Source organism: Leptosomus discolor, chromosome 2 (genome assembly GCF_034619465.1).
Source record: "Leptosomus discolor isolate bLepDis1 chromosome 2, bLepDis1.hap2, whole genome shotgun sequence".
Taxonomy (NCBI): domain Eukaryota; kingdom Metazoa; phylum Chordata; class Aves; order Leptosomiformes; family Leptosomidae; genus Leptosomus; species Leptosomus discolor.
The window spans coordinates 6,232,007-6,254,057 of record NC_141392.1 but is presented as its reverse complement, the minus strand read 5'-3'; the positions used below and the strand labels follow the sequence as shown (position 1 = coordinate 6,254,057).

The following is a 22,051-nucleotide window of genomic DNA, read 5'->3' as shown; positions in this document are numbered from 1 at the left end:
TTTACTCAAGAAGGAACCTATTTTCGTGGACAATGGAGAGAGTGATTTAATTAGAATAGCTTCTATGAAGGAGGGGTTTCTTGCAAGCAACAGTATTTTCTTTCTCATTTTGTATCCTTCATGGTCAAGGAAAGGTGGTTTTCCAGAGTAGTGTTGGATTAAGAGCGGAGACAGTTGTATATACAAACACAGTTTGATACCCTATTATTATTTTTATTTTAATGCAGGGTACAGCCACTGAAACTCTACAGTGTTGAAATATATATGACACAGCCGCATGCGCTTTAATTGTACCAGCTTTAAAATGGATTTTCATCTCATCCCAGAGTATTTTTTAAGTAAATTAATTTAGATCGGACAAACAAAACTTTTATTTTTAACATTTACTGAATCCCAGGAATAATAGTTTGCTATTTAATTTTTAATCTTTTGCCTAAGGCAGATCTTGACCCTGTTACACTCAATGGGGGTTCAGGATGTCCAAAGGCTGACTTGTGTAGAATCAGAGCCCTTTCCAGATATGGCAGTCCTCTCCTAATTCCCATTTTAAAAGGAGCAAGTAGATATTAAAGTCTGGCCATTCGATTTGCACCAGTTGACAGAATGGATTCGTTGCTGAGAAGATTTACTGTTGTAAATGCCTCTCTCAGGTTGTGAATTGCATTTGAAGAAATGCTTTTCCATTTTCTCCTTTATCTACCAGGAGCAGTTCTGAGCGGAGGAAGGAGAAATCAAGAGATGCAGCAAGATGCAGAAGAAGCAAAGAGACTGAAGTTTTCTATGAATTGGCACACGAGCTGCCCCTGCCCCACAACATCAGTTCCCACCTGGACAAGGCATCCATAATGCGCCTGGCAATCAGTTTCCTACGCACTCACAAGCTTCTATCTTCAGGTAAGACATGGATAAAAGAAGTTGTCAGTGCTAGTCGATGGCAGCTTGGTAAGATGGTGCACGTTCTTCTCAGAGTTCTGGGTCCTGAAGTGAGAACAGGATGCAATTGCCTGTGTTGTGAAAATACAACTAGATTTAAAGATAAGTTGCTGGGGTTTTTTCATCAGAGTTACATATATTTTAACTGGGGTAGAAAAATCGGAGTGATACTAGTCATATAAGGTTATTATATGATGAATATATAATGAATTATTACTAAAATAACAACTGCTGCAGTTTTGCCTCACTCTCAAAAAAATCCCCACACCAACTCTCAAAGCTTTTGCATGTATTTTATTAAGCTCAGTTACAATATTTTAAGCTTTTAAGAGTTTAATCAGAATTCAAACATACATCTTAAGCTTCCACGCTGAAAGAACTGCATTTTGATTTGGTGTGGCAAGCATGTTTGTGCCAGTGCACCCAAAACACAGCTGGGAAGTTCTGAAGGTCCAGTACTTTGTTTTGAAAGGACCAGCTGTGCTATGTGCTGGTAGTGAGTAGTAGGTAGATTGTTTCTGACGAGGTAGACTAAGATAGCTAAAGCAAACTATTTTTAAATACTCAACATGAATGGATTCTGTGTAATCAGAATCTTGCTCATGTTGGCTAGTAGGAAATGTGCATCAGCATCATTTTCATAGCCTGTGTAAATTGATAAAATTAACAATATTCTTATTTTGCACCTACATTTGAATAATCACCTCGATGGAAATCTGTGGTTTGAGTAGCCTGTAAGATCAATGAAAACAACAGATGTTTCTGGGGGAACTTTCACACAGTGACCTGCAAGTGTCGAGAATACGTTAACAAAACAATGCCTGCATTGTTTGTGAAAGGTAAACCCAAAATTTCATCTTTTAATTCATTAATGACAAAACTCCCCAAAAGGTCATGATTGCACTTCCTGTCTTCAGAAAAGTTGAGTCATACCATAACAATTACTTTAATAAATGTTATTAGGAAGCATCTCATTTTGTGAAAGAGTATGTTGTTGGTTTCTTGTTGATTAGGCTGAAGGATATACTTCCAGGGATCTACAGGCCAGTCAGTCTCACTTCTGTGTCTGGCAAGATCATGGAGCAGATCCTCCTGGAAACTATGCTAGGGAACATGGAAAATAAGGAGGTGATGGTGACAGCCAACATGGCTTCACTGAGGGCAAATCATGCCTGACAAATTTGGTGGCCTTGTACGATGGGGTTATAGCACTGGTGGATGAGGGTAGAGCAACTGCTGTCATCTACCTGGACTTGTGCAAAGCATTTGACACTGTCATACACAACATCCTTGTCTCTAAATTGGAGAGACATGGATTTGACAGATGGACCACTCAGGGGATCAGGAATTGGCTGAATTGTCACACTCCAAGAGTTGGAGTCAACAGTTCGATGCATGAGTAGAGACTAGTGACAAGTGGTGTTCCTCAAAGGTTGTTACTGGGACTGGTGCTATTTAACATCTTTGGCAACATGGACAGTGGGATTGAGTGCACCCTCAGCAAGTTTGCAGGTGACACCAAGCTGTGTGGTGCAGTTGACAGGAGGGAAGGGATGCCATCCAGAAGGGACCTTGACAGGCTGGAGAGGTGGGCCTGTGCAAACTTCATGAAGCTCAACAAGCCCAAGTGCAAGGTCCTGCACCTGGGTTGGGGCAATCCCAAGCACAAATACAGGCTGGGCGATGAGCGGATCAACAACAGCCCTGCGGAAAAGGACTTGGGGGTGTTGGTGGATGTAAAACTGAGTATGAGCCAACAGTGTGTGCTCACAGCCCAGAAGCCCAATTGCACCCTGAGCTGCATCAAAAGCAGTGTGGCCAGCAGGTCAAGGGAGGTGATTCTGCCCCTCTGCTCTGCTCTGGTGCACCCCACTTGCAGTGCTGCATCCAGATCTGGGGCCCCGAACATAAGAAAGACATGGAGCTGCTCGAAGGGGTCCAGAGGAGGGTCATGAAGATGCTCAGGGGGCTGGAGCACCTGCCCTGTGAGGACAGGCTGAGAGAGTTGGGGTTGTTCAGCCTGGAGAAGAGAAGGCTCCAGGGGGACCTTATAGTGGCCTGCCAGTACTTAAAGGGGGCCTACAGGAGAGGTGGGGAGGGACTCTTGATCAGGGAGTGTGGTGATAGGATGAGGGGTAACAGTTTCAAATGGAAAGAGGGGAGATTTAGACTCGATATTAGGAAGAACTTCTTCACTGTGAGAGTGGTGAGACACTGGCACAGGTTGCCCAGAGAAGCTGTGGCTGCCCCCTCCCTGGCAGTGTTCAAGACCAGGTTGGATGGGGCTTGGAGCAACCTGGTCTGGTGGGAGGTGTCCCTGCCATGGCAGGGGGGTTGGAACTAGATGATCTTTGGGGTCCCTTTCAACCTGAACCATTTTATGCTTCTGTGATACGACAAATTCAATTCTGCTTCTGGGTGCTGTGAAATTTTTGCAGCTGTTTTTGCTTCTGCTGAGACTATTGTATAAAATGTGGGTATTTTCATCTTAGCTTATAGAATTTGATTTTAACATTTTAGTTCTGTGAACAGCGTTTGGAAATCATCTCTGATTTTATCGTGTAATTAATAGTTGAAGTTGCATAAATAGGTAAACTTTCTTAAACGTGCCATATGCCAAGCCAATTTGTTAGTAACTTTCTCATAAAAACTCAGCTTTAACTTTTCAAATATTTATATGGCTTGAACTAGAGCCTGGCACATAGCAAAAGCAAACTTCTGAAAGGCTGTAACAGATGATATGAAATACGTGTGTCTGTAAAACTTGACACGAAACAGTTTGATGCTGTCATCATTAGAGAAGACATTTGCTCACCTGGAAACTGCTAAGTTTAAAGTGAACTTTTTCAAATAAATTTCTTGGTGAGGAAAAAATCTGCAGATAAAACATTTGTTTTAGTGCTTCTTTAGTGTTAAGGCTTAGGCTCATATCACTTGATAGCGATGACAGCTCAATATATGCATATAATCATACATATATATATACACACACACAGTTTTTCTGTGACAGTATTTGAAAAACAATGTGATTCGCCTAGCTGGGTTACATTCTCTTGAAGTACGACCAGGACCCAGCAGTTAGAAAGGAATCTGGAAATGAAATGTTACAGTAGTGCCAGGCTATGATTTAATAGGCTTTCTCTGTGTTTTTTGCTTAGCCTTAAATCTGATGCACTTCTCCAGTCTAAATATTGACTTGGAGTAAGTCCTCTCGTTAAAATTTGTGCGTTAGTCAAATGCCAATTTGTCCACTACTGCGTCTTTAGACACTGGAGATGTAGGTAAGGGGTTTAAAATCTTTAGTCCTTCTATTCTGAGGAATTGAACTTCAGGTACTTGAAAGGGACTGATTTTTTTGGAAGAGCTGGGTATTATTTTCTGACGATGAGAATACATTGAAATGAAAGAAGTCAAGCTGGAAAACCACTGTTTGCCTGTAAAGGCCTCATCTGCTGCTTATATTCTTCTGAGTATAGCTAACATTTAAATTAGCCAAACTGAACAAGAAGGATGAAAATTTAAGCCCTGAATATTTGAAAGCTAAAATTTATTGGGCATTCTAATAAAGCAGCATCAGAGAGAGAACTTTCATTATCATTACCAGGATAACGAATTTAGAGTACTATTTCTTCCTCATGCGACTGCCCAACAGTTTACACTTGTTGAGGCTCCTGAGATTCACAGATGTAGAGTGATGCTTTCACCAAAGTAAATCTCTGTCAGTTTGAGAACTGTTTCTTGCTCTCAGGAGATGAGGCTGGAAAATGGAATATAGGTGTTTCTGGCAGGTGAGCTGCTTTTGAAAAAATACTGCCTTTCAGGACTGGTTAACACCATTGCTGTGCGACAGCTGCTTAATATCGGTTATGTTTGAAGGGTGCTGATTTTCTGATTTGTTCCTGTGAAAGCAGAATTTAAGCCTTTGATGATGGGCTTCTGAATAACGTCAGTCTTTATAAGGATACTGGCTTTCACTGGAAGGCCATCTGATTTAATTTAAAGCAATAGGTTTTTTGCACAGCTTTGGGCTCACAGATGAAGAGGTTTGCTGCTCCTCCTGTTTGAGAGTGTGGAGCAAAATGGACACTGGGCTTGTGTGATGCCTGTCCACACCCTGTTCTCGCTCGTGCTCTAGACCCTTTCTGAGCTCCAAGCAAAGCTACCCCCGTTTCACATGGATTTTAGCAGACTGGAATTTGGCCATTAATTCTGTGTTGCATTTGAGGAGCTTGATTAGACTGACAGGGAGCGTGGGGGTTACTGTGTGGTCTCTGACAGGTGGACTGGGAAAGGGGGAGGTGGAGAACCGCAGTGTGCATTGAAGCAAACACCTGTCCCAGCCTGCAGACCACCGCTTTGCTTTGTTGTCTTCATGGAAATAGTTTTGATTATTTGGGCTAGACACTTAGTGTAAACTGGAGTTAAGTGGGAGCATCTGTTCTGTCACTAATTAGGACATTAAAATAACATTTACTGGGTTTATATATATATTTTTTATATATATATATACACATACACAATGGCACCAGAATAAGCTTGTAGTACAGCCTGAAAAATGCTTCAAAAGGTAGTAAAGAAAAAAGTACCGCTTGATTAGCATTTTTGTTATTTATTCTATCAAAAACTACTGGTGCACCAGATTTTACTCCATATTGCTGTTTGCGGGCACGATTCTCAAACACGAACACACCTCTTCATTTCATGGCAGTTTTGCTGGGAGCAGAGAGAGCAAGGCCCTTCCCAGGACTGCATCCTCAGCTCTCTGCAAGCTGATGCTCCAGATGGGGTTTCAGAGATGGCTGTAGGCAACTTGCCAGCCTCAGTCCGTTGGCATTGAGTGTCTCATGCCCCTTCCTATTGTTCCCTGACTCGGAATAGGGCTTTTCACTCGTGTAACTTGGGCTGTTTTACTAGCTGTGTCTGCATAATGATTATTTATCTGTGGGGAGGCCAAGACCTAGGGAAATCTATGCCCACATTCTTCCAGCAGGTGAATGGCAGAGCCCGCGAATCTGAGCCCTCATTGAGAGCTCTCCTGCTACGTGCCTCCGAAAATCCCAGCTTCTGGATTGCGAGGGTGCACGTCTCCGGCAGGCGTTGCAGGGCCCAAGCTTGGCCCTTGTATCCTATCATAATAGGAAATAGCTGGTTGTATATCTCAGAGTTCAAAAGGGTAAAAAATACCAGGTTTTGCTTTATAAAAGTTGCTGCTTTACTTAGTAACACGTTTCCCTTTGATTTTCACAGTAGGCAATTCTGTGTGGGAATGTTGGAGAGGAAGCCTTTAACATTTAGAAATGCAGGCTGTTCGTCTGACGGCCTGATTGAGATTAGTATCACAGGAAGCAAACTGAAACAATAGCTTTATAATACTGTTTCCATGTTGTGCACAGAACAGTACATGGTATAATTGGAATGCTGAGTAGAAATATAATTTAATTATTCTAATCTTAAATATTTTTCAAGATGTCTGCTAATTCTGTTGTCGTAACAAATTTTTGCCATCATCACATTCGAATGTTTGGGATAAATTTAGAACTGATCTTTGTTCATTTCAAGTAAAGGTTTTGATCCCAGAAAGTTGCTGCTGAAAATACAGGTTGATGCCTATCGGTAGTGGAGCTTTTGGATTTGGGATCTTAGGTCCTTTGGTATAGTCAGAAAAACTGATAGCAGTACTTGCCCCCTGTTATTGATAGCAGTAGTTGTCCCCTATTACTCTCTAGTATGGCTAGTAAATTAGCCTAATGCTTTTAGGGGGGTTAATAGGTGGCAAAAGAGAAGTAACTGTCTTTTGCTAAAGAATGGCTGTCTTGGTTAACAGCTAGCATCGCGATAGTCGCTAAGACTGCCTCAGATAGTCTCTTTTTGTCTGAGTATGAGGAAGAGAATCCACTTTAGGAAGCCTGTATAGGCATTGGCATCCAGTGCCAAAAATTTTAAGTCTTTGTTTGGACCACGCTGATGCTCAAGGCATTGCGGGAACCATAACGCTGGTACCAGTGAGTTCCTGTGTGCCAGGACGATAGACTTTGTAGTCCAGTTAATCAGGCAAACACAATTTTATCAGCTTGCTTTAATCACATCCCAATTGTGTGGTCACCCGGGTGTCTTTTCTGTGCAGAGATCCAGCAGAGGAAGCTGGATGGGAGTTGCTCCTGTGCAGGCAGACAGCAGCAGCAATGGGGAGGGAACGGGGAAGCAGGCAGGAAGCTGTTTGGGAGAAGGGAGGCCACGAGGAAGCCAGTGTGAAGTTGTTTCAAGGGAGGGAGACAACAGAGCCGGAAAGCCAGCAGGGAGCAGAAGGGAAAAAATAGCTTTTCTCTAGGCTTTTAAGGGAGAGGACAAGCTGTAGGGAGAACTGATGTGGGCATTGTTTTTGAATGTCTGGACAAGCTGCATCTAATCTCAGACCATTGTGGTGTAAAACAGTGCTTTAAAAACAGCGTGTCTACTTGTTTGCTTTTATTAAATTGGAGAAATAGTTTTGTGCTAGCCATGCTGCTAGGAACGAGAGTGGAGCCAGGCGCCGAGTGCTTCGCCTGCGATTGCTTCAGCTGCTTGAAGTGACGGCCCTTTTCTGGGAAGGGGCACCAGCAGGTCCCACGGGGCGCAGGAAGCCTGGTCTGACGGAGTGCTGCATCCCGCTGTTCCAACACCGGTGGCTGCAAGACTTGAAACAGCTTCCTGGGAGCAGCATCTGAATGATTTGGTTAGATACAAACTCTGCAATCGAAACAACGCTAACATAAGTGTTTTCTTTATCAATTTGCTTGTGCACTAGGAGATGAGAGCCTTTCCTGAAGCTTCAAGTGTAAGAGTAGCTTTTTCTTGATGCATCTGGATTGAAAACTTTTATTCAACACATTGAAAATAACCCCTTGAACAGGATGTACTGCCCTGTCAAGAGAGAAAAAAAAAAAAAAAAAAAGGAAAAAAAAAAAAAATCAGGCACTTTCCTTTGATGCAAAACAAGAAACCAGGAAGAGACAAGTCTGTCTCAAAGCTGCTCCCTCCGGTGCAGGATGGAGCTGATGTTAGCTCTTCCCTAACTTTTGCCTGTTGGTGTCAGGCAGTTTTTACAACCCTCCTCTGGAGTGGCATCTGTAGCCACTATGTGTCTATTATGCATAATATCCAAGCAACTTTCTGGTACTTGAAGGATCCAGGATGAGAGACAAAGCCATGAAAATTACGTGGCAGCTCCAGTAGAAACCCTTTTTATCACTCTACCTCTGAATTGACCAAAAAAAGGTCCCTTTGAGTCAGATCAAAGGTGTTGAGAGGAGTAGAGGCTGTTTGCAAGGAGGTTGTTTATACCTGAGCAGTTATTTCTTGTAAGGAGAGCCTGATTTTTGAGCCTTCAGACTCGTTCCAAGAGGTTGGACTGAAGGAAATGAGCAAGCATGTACGGAAAAAGTATTCTTAAACTTGGGAACAGTGCACATCCTGACAGTGGGAATTAATCAAAGCTTGTTTACAAGAGCTATTTTTAGCATAAAAGGTTATCATAAACACTGCAATAAGCATTTGCCATTACAGTTCAAAGTTTCTTCTTGATGAATAAATTCTACTTTGGTGGTTAGAAATTTTTTCAAAATAGAGCTGATTAAAAAATACTTATCAAAATTTAATACAAACTGAGACATGGACTGAAAAATACTGCAGCAAAATTTGATGCAGGCTGAGAAGTACTGCCTTGGGGCAATATGAACAGTGGGTGACCCATCAAACTGGGACGTGGGACACGGGACAGCGTTGCTCTGTTCCTGGTTCTGCTGTAGCTCTGGCAGTCACCCCAGGGAGGCCACTGCACTTTTCTGAGGCTCTCTGACGTGTTTCAACATCTGATCTCACCTAGATGGGGATTCTCCCTCCTTTATAGGCTTCCCAGTGCTACATGAGCACAAGCTTGGCCGTGATCCATGTATGTAACCATAATATGAACAATAATGTTACAGCACTTCATTCTGCTGAATGTGCTCTTAATGTATAGTTAAACTGACATATTTGCAGTCCAGTCTCCCTGCTATACTGTCACGGTGCCTGAACTGAGATATTCCCATTAGTAGAGGGGAGATGGAAGAAGTTGTAGGAAAAACCAAGAAACACATCCTTATTTCAAAATTTAGCTAGCAGCTATTTTGAAAAGCAATGCTGGCTGGCAAAAAAAAAAAAAAAAAAAAAAAAAGACTTAAAAATCAGCATAATCTGAATCCACAAGTACCTTTCTTTAAGACCTGGAAAATTCTGGCAAGTCTAGATGGGTTGCTGCTACCTGGATAAAGTGACCTCAGACCTACTGGAAACCAAAGGCTGAAGTTCTGCCCCTACCTCCTCATGCTAACCTCCCATTTCCATTTGGTCCCAGCTTTCTCAAGTGTTTTCCATCTGAAGCTGCATTTTCTTATGCTAATGCTCCAGTCCAGCCCCGAGGTAAATTAATGAAGAAAATTTAAAGCAAAGTGAAAGACAATAGGGATTTCTGGGAACAGCTTGCAGTAGCCATGCCTTTATTTGTTTTTCCTCTGCAGAAGAGATTCTTTCTAAAGCAAACCGGATTTTTGCTAGTGGCAGTAACTGAATTGCTTCTGACGTATCAGTCTCCTAATGTGTGTATATCCTCTGTGTATTAGTATCTAGTGATTTTCACATGAGAAAGGGAACAAGCTATAATGCTGGAACTGCAGCCATATGGGTGACTGTTATTTACATTACTATAATTATACTAAGTGACCTGATAACCACCACAGTGATGCCCAGCCTATTTCTTTGCTGCAGACTAAGGATCTTCAGGTAGCCAACATGCTTGCCACCTTCTGGGACTGTGTGTTTGTAACCACCACAAAGAACCTGGACACAGCAGAAGATGTGAGCACCTTTTGGTGCGTCCCCCAGTGCCTGGGCTTCCCTGGGTAGGCGGCTGGGGGATGCTCATGGGGGACAGGCAAAGAACAGGCAGCAGCAGCAGCACACTGGCCCCTGGAGGTACTTGTCACCTACCTGTGTGTGCCTGATAGTGCCTACGGTTTCCTCCATACAGCTGCTCTGTCTTTGATATGTGAGCGTGCCCTATTAAGTGGTACAAGAAACCCGTATCCACCAGCTCCCCTCGCCTCCTGTGGCCAGGGCTGCTGAGGGGGGGGAAGGAGGGGGTGCAGGAGGGTACCAGGGAAGCTGGAGAGTGTCTGCAAAACACCTTAGTTGTGCTTTTGGGTTATGTGAGAGGGGATGCACAGCAGCACAAGCCCTTTTCCCTCCCTCCTCCTGGTCCACATTACAGATGCCTCCAGCTGGATGAAGGTAATTTTAATAAAAAACGTTGAACTGTGATCCCACAGAACCCTGTAACCCTGTGCTTTAAAGCTGACTACATCTTTAAGTGCTGTGCTCAGCCAGGACTTTAAGGGTTTGAACCTGCAGCCCTGATGTGAGTGATCTGATGTCATCTGTGTCTCTTTGTATAAGTAATATAATTTATATACATGGCAAAGCAAACTTAATCATCTGATAATACAAGTAAAGCGTTTGTCATTCACTGTTGGAGGCATTTAGGAATACAAATGCTTTGAATAGCCTTCCTGCCTTTGAATGGTCATGTTTTGTTAATGCAAACTTAATGAGCTGGGAAAAAAAAATGGAAAGGAGGATCTGGGGTTAGAGCTGAAAAGTCATTTTTTTCTCTGAACCCACACTTGGCTGATTGTCTTGGGCTATAGCCATGATCCCTGCTGAATAAACCATTTGTTTGCTTCCGGAAAAGTAAAAAAAGACCCTTGACATTCTTTACGCAGCAGAAACAAGCTTGGGAGCAGATGGTCACTTACCTCTTTTTTTATTTTTTTTTTTAAATTTTTTTTTTTCCTTCCCTAAATGTCATTATGGTCAAAGTGCATACTATTCAAATGTATTATTGTGTATTTTCTGTGTTTTAAATGCTAGCCCTGATGTAATTTCCTGAAGTCGATTGCTTTGTACTGAGGAGGAACTGGCCCCTGCGTGTGTAGTTAGAATTGCAGGGCAGGGACATGAAATGATAAATCCCCAGCCTGTGATGGCCAGCTCCAGAGAGCGTCTTCTCTTCCCCGCTGCCAATCACCCTGAGAAGCAAAAGGTGATAAACCAAGTGCTCCCAAGGGCTGAGGGGGCTCAGTCTGTTTGTTCCCTTGTTTGGACGATGGGTAACGGGCTGCTGCTGGGGAGGGATGTTGAGGAGCAGGAGGAGGATGCAGCAGCGGCAGCAGCCAGCGTCATTTTGGTCGCCACGCGTCAGTTCCAAGCAGTGGCTCGGTGGGCTCTGCATTGCAAATGCTCATCCCTCTGCATTTGCTTGCTGTCCATCCTTAGGCACTAGCAGATGCAGTTGCAGGAGGTACACAGATCAAACTCATCCTTTAATCATAACTCATTAATACTTCAAAGCAAAAAGTGCGTTAGTTTGTCTCAGCCTCTTCCCTATCCAAAAAAAACCACCAAGCCCAAACCACTTCTAATAATGTTTTACAAAGCAATACCCCATTCCTGCTTCTAGACTTCTTCCAAAATGAGTACTTTGACAAGAAACATGAAGGGAAATGATGAATGTGCTGTTTAGGGAAGGAAAAGAACAAAAATGAAATACTTTTCTCAAGTGCTAACAGTATGTGTATTAGAGAACAAAAACTGTGTGCTGAAATTGCGACATTAAACCAACAAAGAAGAGAAAGGTCTCCAAGAAACTTGTTTGAGTCCCACTGTTCTTGCGAATAAGACTGAGGCAATTATGGCTGGAGCTTCTGGCCAGCAAAATCAGTGGTGGGCCCAGCCTGGAGCACTCTTGTGCCACCAGGGAAGGGCACAGAGAGCAGCATCGCTACAGCTCCTCTCACTTGTCATCCTTGCTGCCTTGGGCTGTGGAGCCCCTTTGATCTAGATGGGACTTAACCCATGGCCTTGTATCTTCAGCAGTGTAGAGTTCGAGTTGCTTATTCTTTATTCTAAGACAATAAGGGGGAGGGGGTTGGTTTGTTTGCTTTTTCCCCCCAAATTCAGAGCCTTACCACTACACATATTTATAATGACTGATCACAAATGTGCAGGCTAACTGGCAAAACTATAAAGATAAGCTCACCACAGCGTGTCTGAGGGACACAGACCCGATGTGATATCTATAAATTGTTTTGTAAATCAAAAAAAGCCCAGAATTTTCACGTAAAACATGTCAAGAAATTAATGGGCCAGCTCCTACAGACAAATTTTTCAGTACTACTCATCTACAAATCATCTCCTGCAGGCTTCTTATTCATGAAACTGAAGCATGCTTAAAAGTGTAGAAGGGAAGGCAAGAGTGCTGAATGGACACTTGGGTGACTGGAATTAGGAGGAGCAGCGTCTCCTTCTCCCTCCCTGCCTCCCATGGCAGGAGATGAGCAATGTGGAGCACACACAACGAGGGCATTGCGGTGCCGTCAGCTGTCTCTACAGCACAGCCAAAAAGCAACAGGAAAATGTGTAACCGAAAAAAAAGCTTTAATAAATGTTCCAGCATGGCCTTAGGTTTCAGTGTGACAGTGGGACGACTTTCCCAAAAATGGGTAGGATGTGCTGCGTTCATGAATGTGCGTAGGCAGACACATGGGATGTAAGTGGGGTCTGAGGTTCTCTTTGTGGGACAGGAGAAGTATCAGCAGGTGACGAAGCTTGTCAGAGTTTGGAGGAGTGGCACGTAGGGAGTTGTGATGTCTGCAGGTGAAAAAGCAGGTATTGGTGAGATTAATCTGTGTTTTTCCCAGGAGTACTGAGATTCATGGGATGAAAGAGAGATGCCCCCAAAAGGACTTCAAGGGGGCGGTTTTCTACTTTTTAGCGTTAACATTAAAGGTAGCGTTAACAGGCATCTCCATGCTGAGCGGAGAGGTCTATTTAAGCACACTTTGTAGGAACAGTATTTGAATAACTTAGAAATTTGACCTGCTGGAGAAGTCTTTTGTTAGATGTTTGTTAGGGAGCGCTAAGTTTATTTACCTTCCATAAGATTTGCACTGTGCCTCGTGCCGGTTAGGAGATACAAAGGTTGCACGTGGCCAAAAGAATGCGCGTGAAGAAGGTGCGCTTCGGTGTCTAGGTGTATAGGTGTTATGAGCTGAACACATGTCTTGCAGAAACATGCTAAAGGTGGGTAGAGGGTCTATTGCGTTTGCCAAAAAGCTTAGAGAAGTATCTCCTGCCTTTCTAGTGATAAGGACATCCCATTCATGCACTGTTCAGAAAGCCCCACCAGAAGGGGTTTGTGGGAAGGAAGTTCTAACAGCACAAAGGTATTTTTGTTGCCTTGTAACTGGATGTGCTTCCATTGAAAAAGGCTGGCTAGGGCGATGAGGACTTTATATTCTGCCCTTTTTTTCTTTTCTCAGTATGTGCTGACAACGAGAATGAACTAGAGGCAGACCAGCAGATGGACAACTTGTACCTGAAAGCTTTGGAGGGATTTATTGCCGTGGTGACACAGGATGGAGACATGATCTTTTTGTCAGAGAATGTCAACAAATACATGGGTCTTACCCAGGTAACTTGTTCCCTAACACTTTCCTGTCTTTGTAATACAATTCCTAGAAACGAGTCCTATGCCTAAATGCAGAAAAACAGCTTCATGTCACTGCAAAAAAAAAAAAAAAAAGATTGGGAAAAAAAGGTCTTATTTCTCAGGCAGGTACCCTGTGCACCAGACCAGCGTGGGGGTTTTTCGCTCTCCCTTTCTATCAAAGTTGTAGTGTCCTTGGTGACTGCAAACCTGCCTTCCTAGGTGGTGCCGTGGAGAGGAGAATGGGTGTTTATTCAACTGGGGCCTTAGACTATGGGACAGAGGGGATAGAGTTGCTCTTTTGGGTCCCCCCTTTTCTGCTTGGGGGGGGTTGGGGGTTTTCTCTTTCTGTGTTGAAAATAGCCAGTGGTGTTGACTGCTAACTGCACCATGCAAATCCAAAAATAGGGAATTGCTCTGGGGAGAAAATTAGAAGTTATGCATAGGATAAACACAGGTAGGGTCACAGGATTTGTGTCTGTGAGCATCCTGTTGATGCACTTGGTTCTAGTGACCAGTTTCATCTGAGTAGGTTTGTATTTAAAAGCAGATAAATACTATTAGTTGCTTTTCTTTGGCTAAATGTAGTTCATACTTCTTCTGCACAGGTGGAATTAACTGGACATAGCGTTTTTGACTTCACTCATCCATGTGACCATGAAGAAATTCGAGAGAATCTGAGTCTGAAAAATGGTAATGATGAAAATAGAAAAGAGTCACTGTTTGCTTTTTAAATAACCAAATTAAGTAATTGGCTGACAGTAGAGATCTGTTAGTCGTGGTCAAGGGAATTTTCATTCCTAGAGTAGTCATTAACTGTTGTTCAATACTTTGTAGATTTGTTTTGCCAAATATTGCTTATATATGATAGGACTAAGAATGGTTTGTTTAGTGTTTTCCTTTCATCGAGTTAAGACAGGCATGTTTTCGCTTGTAACGTTGCAAATATTTATGTGCTGCAAGCTAAAACGTAGATTTAAATGCACAAAGTCCCATTTAAGTTCCACTTAAAGTTTTAGGTCTGAGCTCTACAAACTGCTCCTCAATGGTCCATGCATCTTTGATGGTCTCTGCAGGTAAATTATGTGAGAATTAGTCTGTAATTTCTATTGAATTCTTCATGCTTATAAGTAGAAGAAATCAAGAGGCGAAACTGAGAAAACTCATTTGCCATTTTCCTTGCACAGGTCCAGGCTTTGGAAAGAAAAGCAAAGAGATGTCAACCGAGCGTGACTTCTTCATGCGAATGAAATGCACCGTTACCAACAGAGGCAGAACTGTTAACCTCAAGTCTGCCACGTGGAAGGTACCATATTTCAGCCATAATAAGTGGTTCTTATGTAAAAAGACATTTTGGCATGTAGAGAAAGTACATTCTAAGTTTGTTTCTCATACAAAAATCATTGTTTCAGGTTTTGCACTGCACTGGACAAGTTAAAGTGTATAACACTTGCCCTCCTCACACTCTCTGTGGGTATAAAGAGCCTCTTCTCACCTGCCTTATAATAATGTGTGAGCCTATTCAGCATCCATCCAACATAGATATCCCCCTGGACAGCAAGACCTTCCTGAGTCGCCATAGCATGGACATGAAATTTACCTACTGTGATGACAGGTAAACTCCACTGATTTTTCCTTTCCATGGGTGTTTCTATCTTCTTGCACAAAACAAGCTGTCCTTCCAAATGTTCTCCTGTGTGGGCTTGGTAAGCAAAGGCAAGAAGTATAGTCTCTTACCAAGACAGCTATTCCGTGCCTCGCTTAATCCATCTCAAATCTCAATGTAGGCAAAATCGTACTCCTGCTGTATTTCCTCCTCCTGCTGAGTGAGGAATTTGGGTTCCCTGGCAGAAGATGAGGCAACTTAGAGCCATAAGCATTCGCTTCTTGGGTTTTAACAAACTGAGGCGTACATGGGACTTCTGTTCTCATTTTTTGGAAAACACCTCAAATGACATGCCTTATGGACCTTAGTCAAGGACTGGTTTATGGTTAGTTTGGCCCAGGATGCTCTTATCGGTTAGCTGGAACGTACTTTATGCTGTAGATTAACTAAGAATTGCTAAGGCATCCAGAGCATCTGCAGTTCTGAAGTGGGGTTGCAGGCTCTTGCTCAATGAAAAGCAAGCAACCTTTGCTGGTTATCTGCCTGCTCCTTTTAGTGGTGAAATGAAGGGGAGGGGAAGATCTTGGGACAAGCAAGGGGCTGTGTCCTCCGCTCCCTCTTGAGTGGAAAAAATGGAGATCCCACTGGTCTCTCCCTGCCTGATTTCCCCTGGGATCTCCGTGGCATTTCATACTATCTGCTGCTTCTCCCTGCCTACGTATTGTCATAACCATCTTCCCTGCGTGTGGGTGAGCGAGAGATCCCTTCCCTTGAAGTGTCCTCCTGTTTCCCCAGAAAGTCCTGTCTGTGCTGCTGTGGGGTTTTAAGTTTCCTTGAATTTAATGTGAAGTTTTCTGTCTAATGAAACTGATCTCCTGAAATTCAGAGATGCCAGCAACTGCTGAGGTCTGTAGGGTTGTCAGCTGGATTAACATATGCTCACATTTTACGCAAAAACTCACAGGATTGAGATCTTGGGGTTTTTTTAAAACTTATTCTAAACAAGATTATTATTTTAAACAATGTGATGAAGCCACTGTATAAACTAGTGCTGTTAGCAGCTGTGGATGAAAGCAAGATTACAAGTGTGAAACTTGTGACTGACCTTCTTCCGACCTCTCTGAGAATTTAGCAGCAAGTGTGCTGTAACTAGAAATGTCCTCTGATGTAACCACAATGAAACAGACTTTTTTTTTTCCTTCTTCTTGTTAATACTTTCAGGATGAAAATATTGAGGTATCAATAGGATTTTGCTGCTGGGGGGTGGAAAGCAACAATATGGTAGTGACTCATTATTGAAAGCAATGTACTTCTGAATTACTGGGGCCGTTCAGTGGCGGCTGGAGGAGAGTAACAGAGGATTTTGCTGTATTGCAGCATTCACGTGTGTCTGCCAGGTTTAATGCATAAGCGGTTTTAAATGAGAATTAGAGGGACTGATACTATCCCATTAAAGATACATATGTGTATTTTAAAAAGAATGATGTATTATGCCCCGTCTTAAATAGAGAGGGAAAACTTTTCACATGGCAGTGAAATACAACAGCTTCCTCTGGAGGCTTTAAATTGTAGGGAATTTCAGAGATTTTTCTTTTAAACCAAGCCACAAAACAGCACATCTCTTACTAGATAGTTTTGGTTGGCTGTTTCATTCGTGTTTTACTGAGATTATGACAAAGCTGTAAAAAGCCAGCCAGGCCAGAGAAAGAAGAGACCTCACGAACCTCTCAGGTTCTTCCCAGCAGATCCTGCTGGCTCTCCCTTCCCTCCCAGAGGGATGTTGAGTTCTCTCCAACAGGCGACACATCACTAGACACATGAAAATGCAAACCACTCAGCTGCTCTTATCAAACTCGGTGCTGCTAGACAAATTGCATTGAAGGAGCAGCTTATGCCAAGAATGTAAATCCAGGCTGAGGAGGGGAGGAGGAAAAGCAGCATGTGCCAGTCAGATGCCTAAACCCTTTTCAGCCTACTCTGGCCTTTCCGCAGTGATGCAGCAGGGCTGGCACAGCTCATTCTCCGTAAGAGGCTGTGTCGTTCTGCTTTGGGGTTGGTGTCCTTGAGGGCAGCGTGCCTCCTAGCAAGCTCCTGCAGCGATCGGAGTATCCCCCGTCCCCTTTGCAGTTCATCTTGTGTGGACAGTTCTGCTTCCAGGGAGCATTAAGTTTCCATTTTTGAAGCGTTCAGTTAAAGAAACTCTAGGATTTCTGAGGAAGTACCTTAATGAGTGGCATCTGTGCTGGACCTTGCCAGTGGAAGCATCCAGCTTCAGCGTGAAGCTGAAGTGGGTACAAAAGAGAGCTGCCCTGGTACACGAAGCTGAAATTTATGCTTGTGGAAAACGAGGATCACATCTGTCATCTCCTTAAGAAACCTCATAGTCTTTGTCACAAAGCAACACACAAAATATAGGCTGACTACCTTTCGGCGCTTTGTAACAAAAACTAGTTGGCCAGCATGAAGTGCCTTGATTCTCCTGGATTTTCCTCAGGAAGATACAGGACAGACGCGATATGCAGCAGGCAGGACTGGCCATCCCTCGTTTAAAATGTGTGAGACACAAGCCTGTGTATTTTGCCATCTGAGGAGAATGTATATATGTGGGCCTGTGACTTGCCAGTGGTTAGGGGGATATGTTTGTGTGCTTAAAACAACTTTTGCAAGGTGATAAGGCTGTAAATAAAAGTTTATGAGATATAAATAGTAAAAATAGGTTGTTCTGTTTAAATGCCTGCTTCAGCCATTCCTGGAGAGTGATTTTAAAATGTTCCCTTGCTCCACTTATCTTGGCTAAGTGGTTTACAGGAAGGATTATTTTAGCTGTAATACGGAAACGCTGATCAGTGGTACAATTCAGTAATCCAAGTGAGGATTTAGTTCAGCTGCACAATGCTTTTGTGTCAGGGAAGATGGCCAGTGAGGGTGTTTTAGTCAGGAAAAAAGTCAAGTCTTCGTACGACGGCAGTTAGGTTACTTTGGTGGCATAGCTGATGCTCAGCAGGGCAGGGCCGCAGGGACGATGGGTAGATAGAAGTAGTGGCAGTATGTTTCTGTGGTGGAAATATCCACAAAACAAAAGTGAAAACTGTATCTGAATTAGATAGAAAACCCCAAAACTACTTCAGGTGCCCCAGCACATGCAGCCACAGCCTTTACGGTTTATGCGTAACAAAGGAAAACCATCTGCTGTGTTTTGGAGGGGACTAGAGCTTTGAAAGCAGTGAGAGTAACGTGGCATCGGCTTTACATCTTCACCCCTGCGGCCTCTCTGGGGTGCTGGCGAGGGGAGAGGCAAGCGCTCCTTGCCCATAATTGCTGTGGATAGCGTGCATGAGGGGAAAGAAGGATAAGGAAACAAATCTGTTCTGCATGGAGCGAGATGTGCAGGCAGCGTCACAAACCGCTTCCCTGGCACCAGCCCACTGAGAAGCGCGTGTTCTCCATTACTTCAAAGGCATGGCTTGCTTTGGGGATTTGTATGTTCCTGGTTACAAGAAACCAGATTAGTTATACTCTTTTTTTTTTTTTTTTGCTTTTGCTTGATTGGAAGAGTTTTTGCTTTAATGCAAGAGTTGAAGAAGAAAAAGGAGTGATGGAGGATGTATGGAGATTCAGAATAGGATGGTGCAGGAAGACGCAAGGCCAGTAGCGTTGGTCCCAGTTAGCTTTCTCCTAATATGAGTGTACATACAGGATCCAGGCTGTGCCCGACTGAGAGGAGACTGAGTTGTATTGTGCTTCCAGTTATGTCCCTGTAAAGCAGAAATCTGCAGGCACAGGACGTTACATGAGGATTTAAGTCGGTTTGCTATTTGACCTATATTTGGGGAATATTTCTGTATTAGGCGAGAATGCAAATAAGCATTTGAAAGGGCCTCCTGTCCCTCCATCCCTGCTCAGGGGAAAATGCAGTATGGAGACAACAGTGAAGTGATGATATCTGAAGCCAAAGATGTGCATTTGGCAAAACTGGCTTTTGATATATTTAAGAAAAAAAGCATGACCAACTGCTTTTGTTAATCACGAAACTTTGATTTAGCCAGACCAAATGAGTAGAAGAGGCAGTCTTGGTTTTTCCTGTACCCTTCTAGTTTTTTTGCCTAGCAGGGCATATACACCTGATCAGGCCAGTTGTCCCTCTGAGGAGTGGACCGGAATCCCAGGATTTTGCATTTTATTTTTTTTCATTGGCCTGGGTTAGAGCAGCAGAAGGCATGAATATTTTTGAGAGGACATGTGGGTACTTGGCAGGACTGCCACAGTGCCCTGCTGCAGCAGGCTGGCAGGGTGCTTTACCCCAGGCATAGTGGCTGTGTGGGGCTTTTTTTTTTTTTTTTTTAACTCATTCTGCTTTAAGTATAACTTTGTTTGTTTGTTCCCGTCAAGACCAATTTAACTTCAATAACTTGGTAACAGTTTGAATAAAGAAAGACTTTGTTAAGAGATCCACACCCTCACACACAGTCCACACACGGCTCAACGAATATACACCCAGCTATTTTTTTATGAGTAGTAAACATTAGAGCAGCCTTTCACAAAGAGCCTGAATTCTCAGTCCTGATGGTTCTTACAGTTCTATTTTAACTCAAGAGATGGTATACAATAAAAAGCTTTGTGCTCCTACAAAAAAAGACAGAAAAGCACGATTTTAAGAAAAACCAAAACACTTGAAATAGCTCATCTTGTAGGAGATGTAGTGTTCGAAGCAGTGAGCTTTGTTTGCTTTGCCATGTCTCAAAGAGATAAAGTAGGGTAAAGTACAAATCTAGAAGTAGGATTCAGATCGCTTGTTTCTCCATTGTGTGCCCTAAGCACACAACTCTGCCTTTGCTTCATAGCCCAAGAACTGGGTATATTGAGTGACGCTGAAGTAGTGCTCAAAAAGCATTTAAGTAGCAGTAGTTGGGACAGATCTGCTAATGTGGAGAGCTACTGCCCTCCTCTTTACTCTCTTTTCTGAGATTTTGACTTCAGTGTATCCTGGTGACAAGTTTAGCTCAGAAAACTGAAGTGCCAGCCTGGCAAAATTAAGATTTCCTCAACGGTATTTGTGTTTTCAGAAACGAGTGGTTAATGGGAGAATAAACAGCCTCTCAGCCCACCTGCCATCTTCAACAAAAATTATTATTATCCTTCTAATTAGCACCAATTTAGCTTTCACAAATGCAAAGGAAACGGGAAGCCTACGATGGCAGGAATGCCATCCAAAACCACCATACAGTTTGTTTTCCAATTTTGTCATTCCACAGCCTGCACAAAGAGCAATTTTCTGTCTGGTGTCTAAGCAAAAGTAGAAGGCTTGTGTTCTGGGCTCCGTTTTGTAAATGACCCTTTGGTCCCACGGGGCATATACATTTCTGTGACTCTTAGTCATGTACTTCTCCTCCTCCTAGCTCCCTCCTCCTCATCGCTCCCTAGGATGCTTTTTCCTTTGCACTTAGTCCTCTCTGTATTCACTTGGATATTGCCAAGAGGCTCCCGTGGAAAGCACGTGGAGTTTGGAGGGTGCACCTCAGTGGCGAACCTCAAAGAGATGCTCAAGTGAGGTCGGTGTAGGGACCTTTGCTGAAGCACTCGCTGCCTCCTGGCCCAGGTTCTGTTTGGGCGCTCAGCGGTGGCCAGTCTTCCAGGAATGTCTCAGGAGAGTCATGGGGTGGATGGGATGGAGACCAGGATAGCTGCCCACCTCACCCTGGGGCGTAGCGCGCCATGGAATTGGCTAATCTGATCGCCAGCCCCGATTCCTCCAAATTTTTTTAAGCTTTTCAGAATCAGCGGCACCAGAGGAGGCATAAAGGAGGGTGTGATCTGCCAGTTCATTCACCCCAAACCGGTACTGCTAACGATCCTTGGAGAGAGGGTGTTTGTTATAAAACAGTGGTATTTAAAAATGTATCTAGGAAATACTGTCAGCCAGTTTTAGGGTTTTTTGGGGATGGGAGAAAGAAAGAGTCTATACTTTTTTTAAAAAATCATTTTACTCCTAGGAGTGTTTAAAGAGAAATGTAATTAATCTGAATAGTGGTAACAGATGAATAGATCAGGTAACAAGGGTATAGAGGCTGTTTAAACGTTTTGCTTTTTAAGGTAACTATGTTAAAACAATTACTCTTGATTAGTATTTCACTGTTACCAGGTGTGGGTTTAGAATTTGGCCAGTGTTCTGGGGTTTGTGGGTAATTCTTTGATACCTTATTTTTATCTTTCTCTATACTTTTTAGTTGGCTGTAGTAAAAAGATCCCAACCCACCACTTGCTAACTTTAATCCAAGATTACATTAGATCTAATTAAATTGGACATTGTCACAGCAGGATCACACCACAAGTCGTTCTGTGCCATGGAATGACAACAAGAGTAAGTTTACAGTGAGGGCACTCATTATGAACAGTGAGGAGCAATTTCAGAGGGGTTGGGATACAGGATTGAAATAGAGGATAGAGGAGATTGCGGTTCCTGTATGATAAGAGTTAGGAGTCCCTCAGCCTGCTGTAATGCGTATTTTTTTGCTTGCTATCTCAGTTCCACTGTTGACACCCATGAAGGCTGTAGTGCGGTTTGGGATTTGCATTGGTGCTGCTGGGTACATGATGCTTCTTTTTTTTTTTTCCGTTATCTTTATTTCCTTTTCCTTCTCCCCACTCAACCCCCACTTGGCTCTCAGCTCACAGTGACTGAATTAAGAGTAAATCCTCGACTTCCTGAATTTTAAAAGCTTTCCCCTTGTGACGAGCTCCAAACTAATCAGGATGGTTTTATGATACTATGCCATTATATAACCGAAAGCCATCGTTTCTGTTTTTTAAAGACTGTATATTTACACTGGTGCTGGCAAAAGCCTCTGGGCACTTACACCATTGCGTCCTAACTGACTCCATAAAGGCAAGCAGCAACTGTGTTTTGGGAGCCCTACTTTTATTAGGGCTCCTTCTGTATTTGTTGTTTTCTCTGG

The 22,051-nt window shown here is 43.2% G+C and overlaps 1 protein-coding gene across 2 annotated transcripts in view; it reads left to right on the top strand.

The window, feature by feature from the left end:
* Window positions 1-22,051, top strand: part of EPAS1 (endothelial PAS domain protein 1) — a 79,558-nt gene that overhangs the window by 42,652 nt on the left and 14,855 nt on the right. Inside the window, exons 2-7 of one of the 2 annotated variants that reach the window (XM_086461856.1) lie at window positions 704-894; window positions 13,326-13,477; window positions 14,101-14,185; window positions 14,506-14,568; window positions 14,680-14,798; window positions 14,905-15,107. In XM_086461856.1, the coding sequence (XP_086317982.1) occupies window positions 704-894; window positions 13,326-13,477; window positions 14,101-14,185; window positions 14,506-14,568; window positions 14,680-14,798; window positions 14,905-15,107 (813 nt within the window). The remainder of the gene's footprint in view (window positions 1-703; window positions 895-13,325; window positions 13,478-14,100; window positions 14,186-14,505; window positions 14,569-14,679; window positions 14,799-14,904; window positions 15,108-22,051) is intronic. The other variant, XM_086461858.1, reaches the window with a different exon arrangement.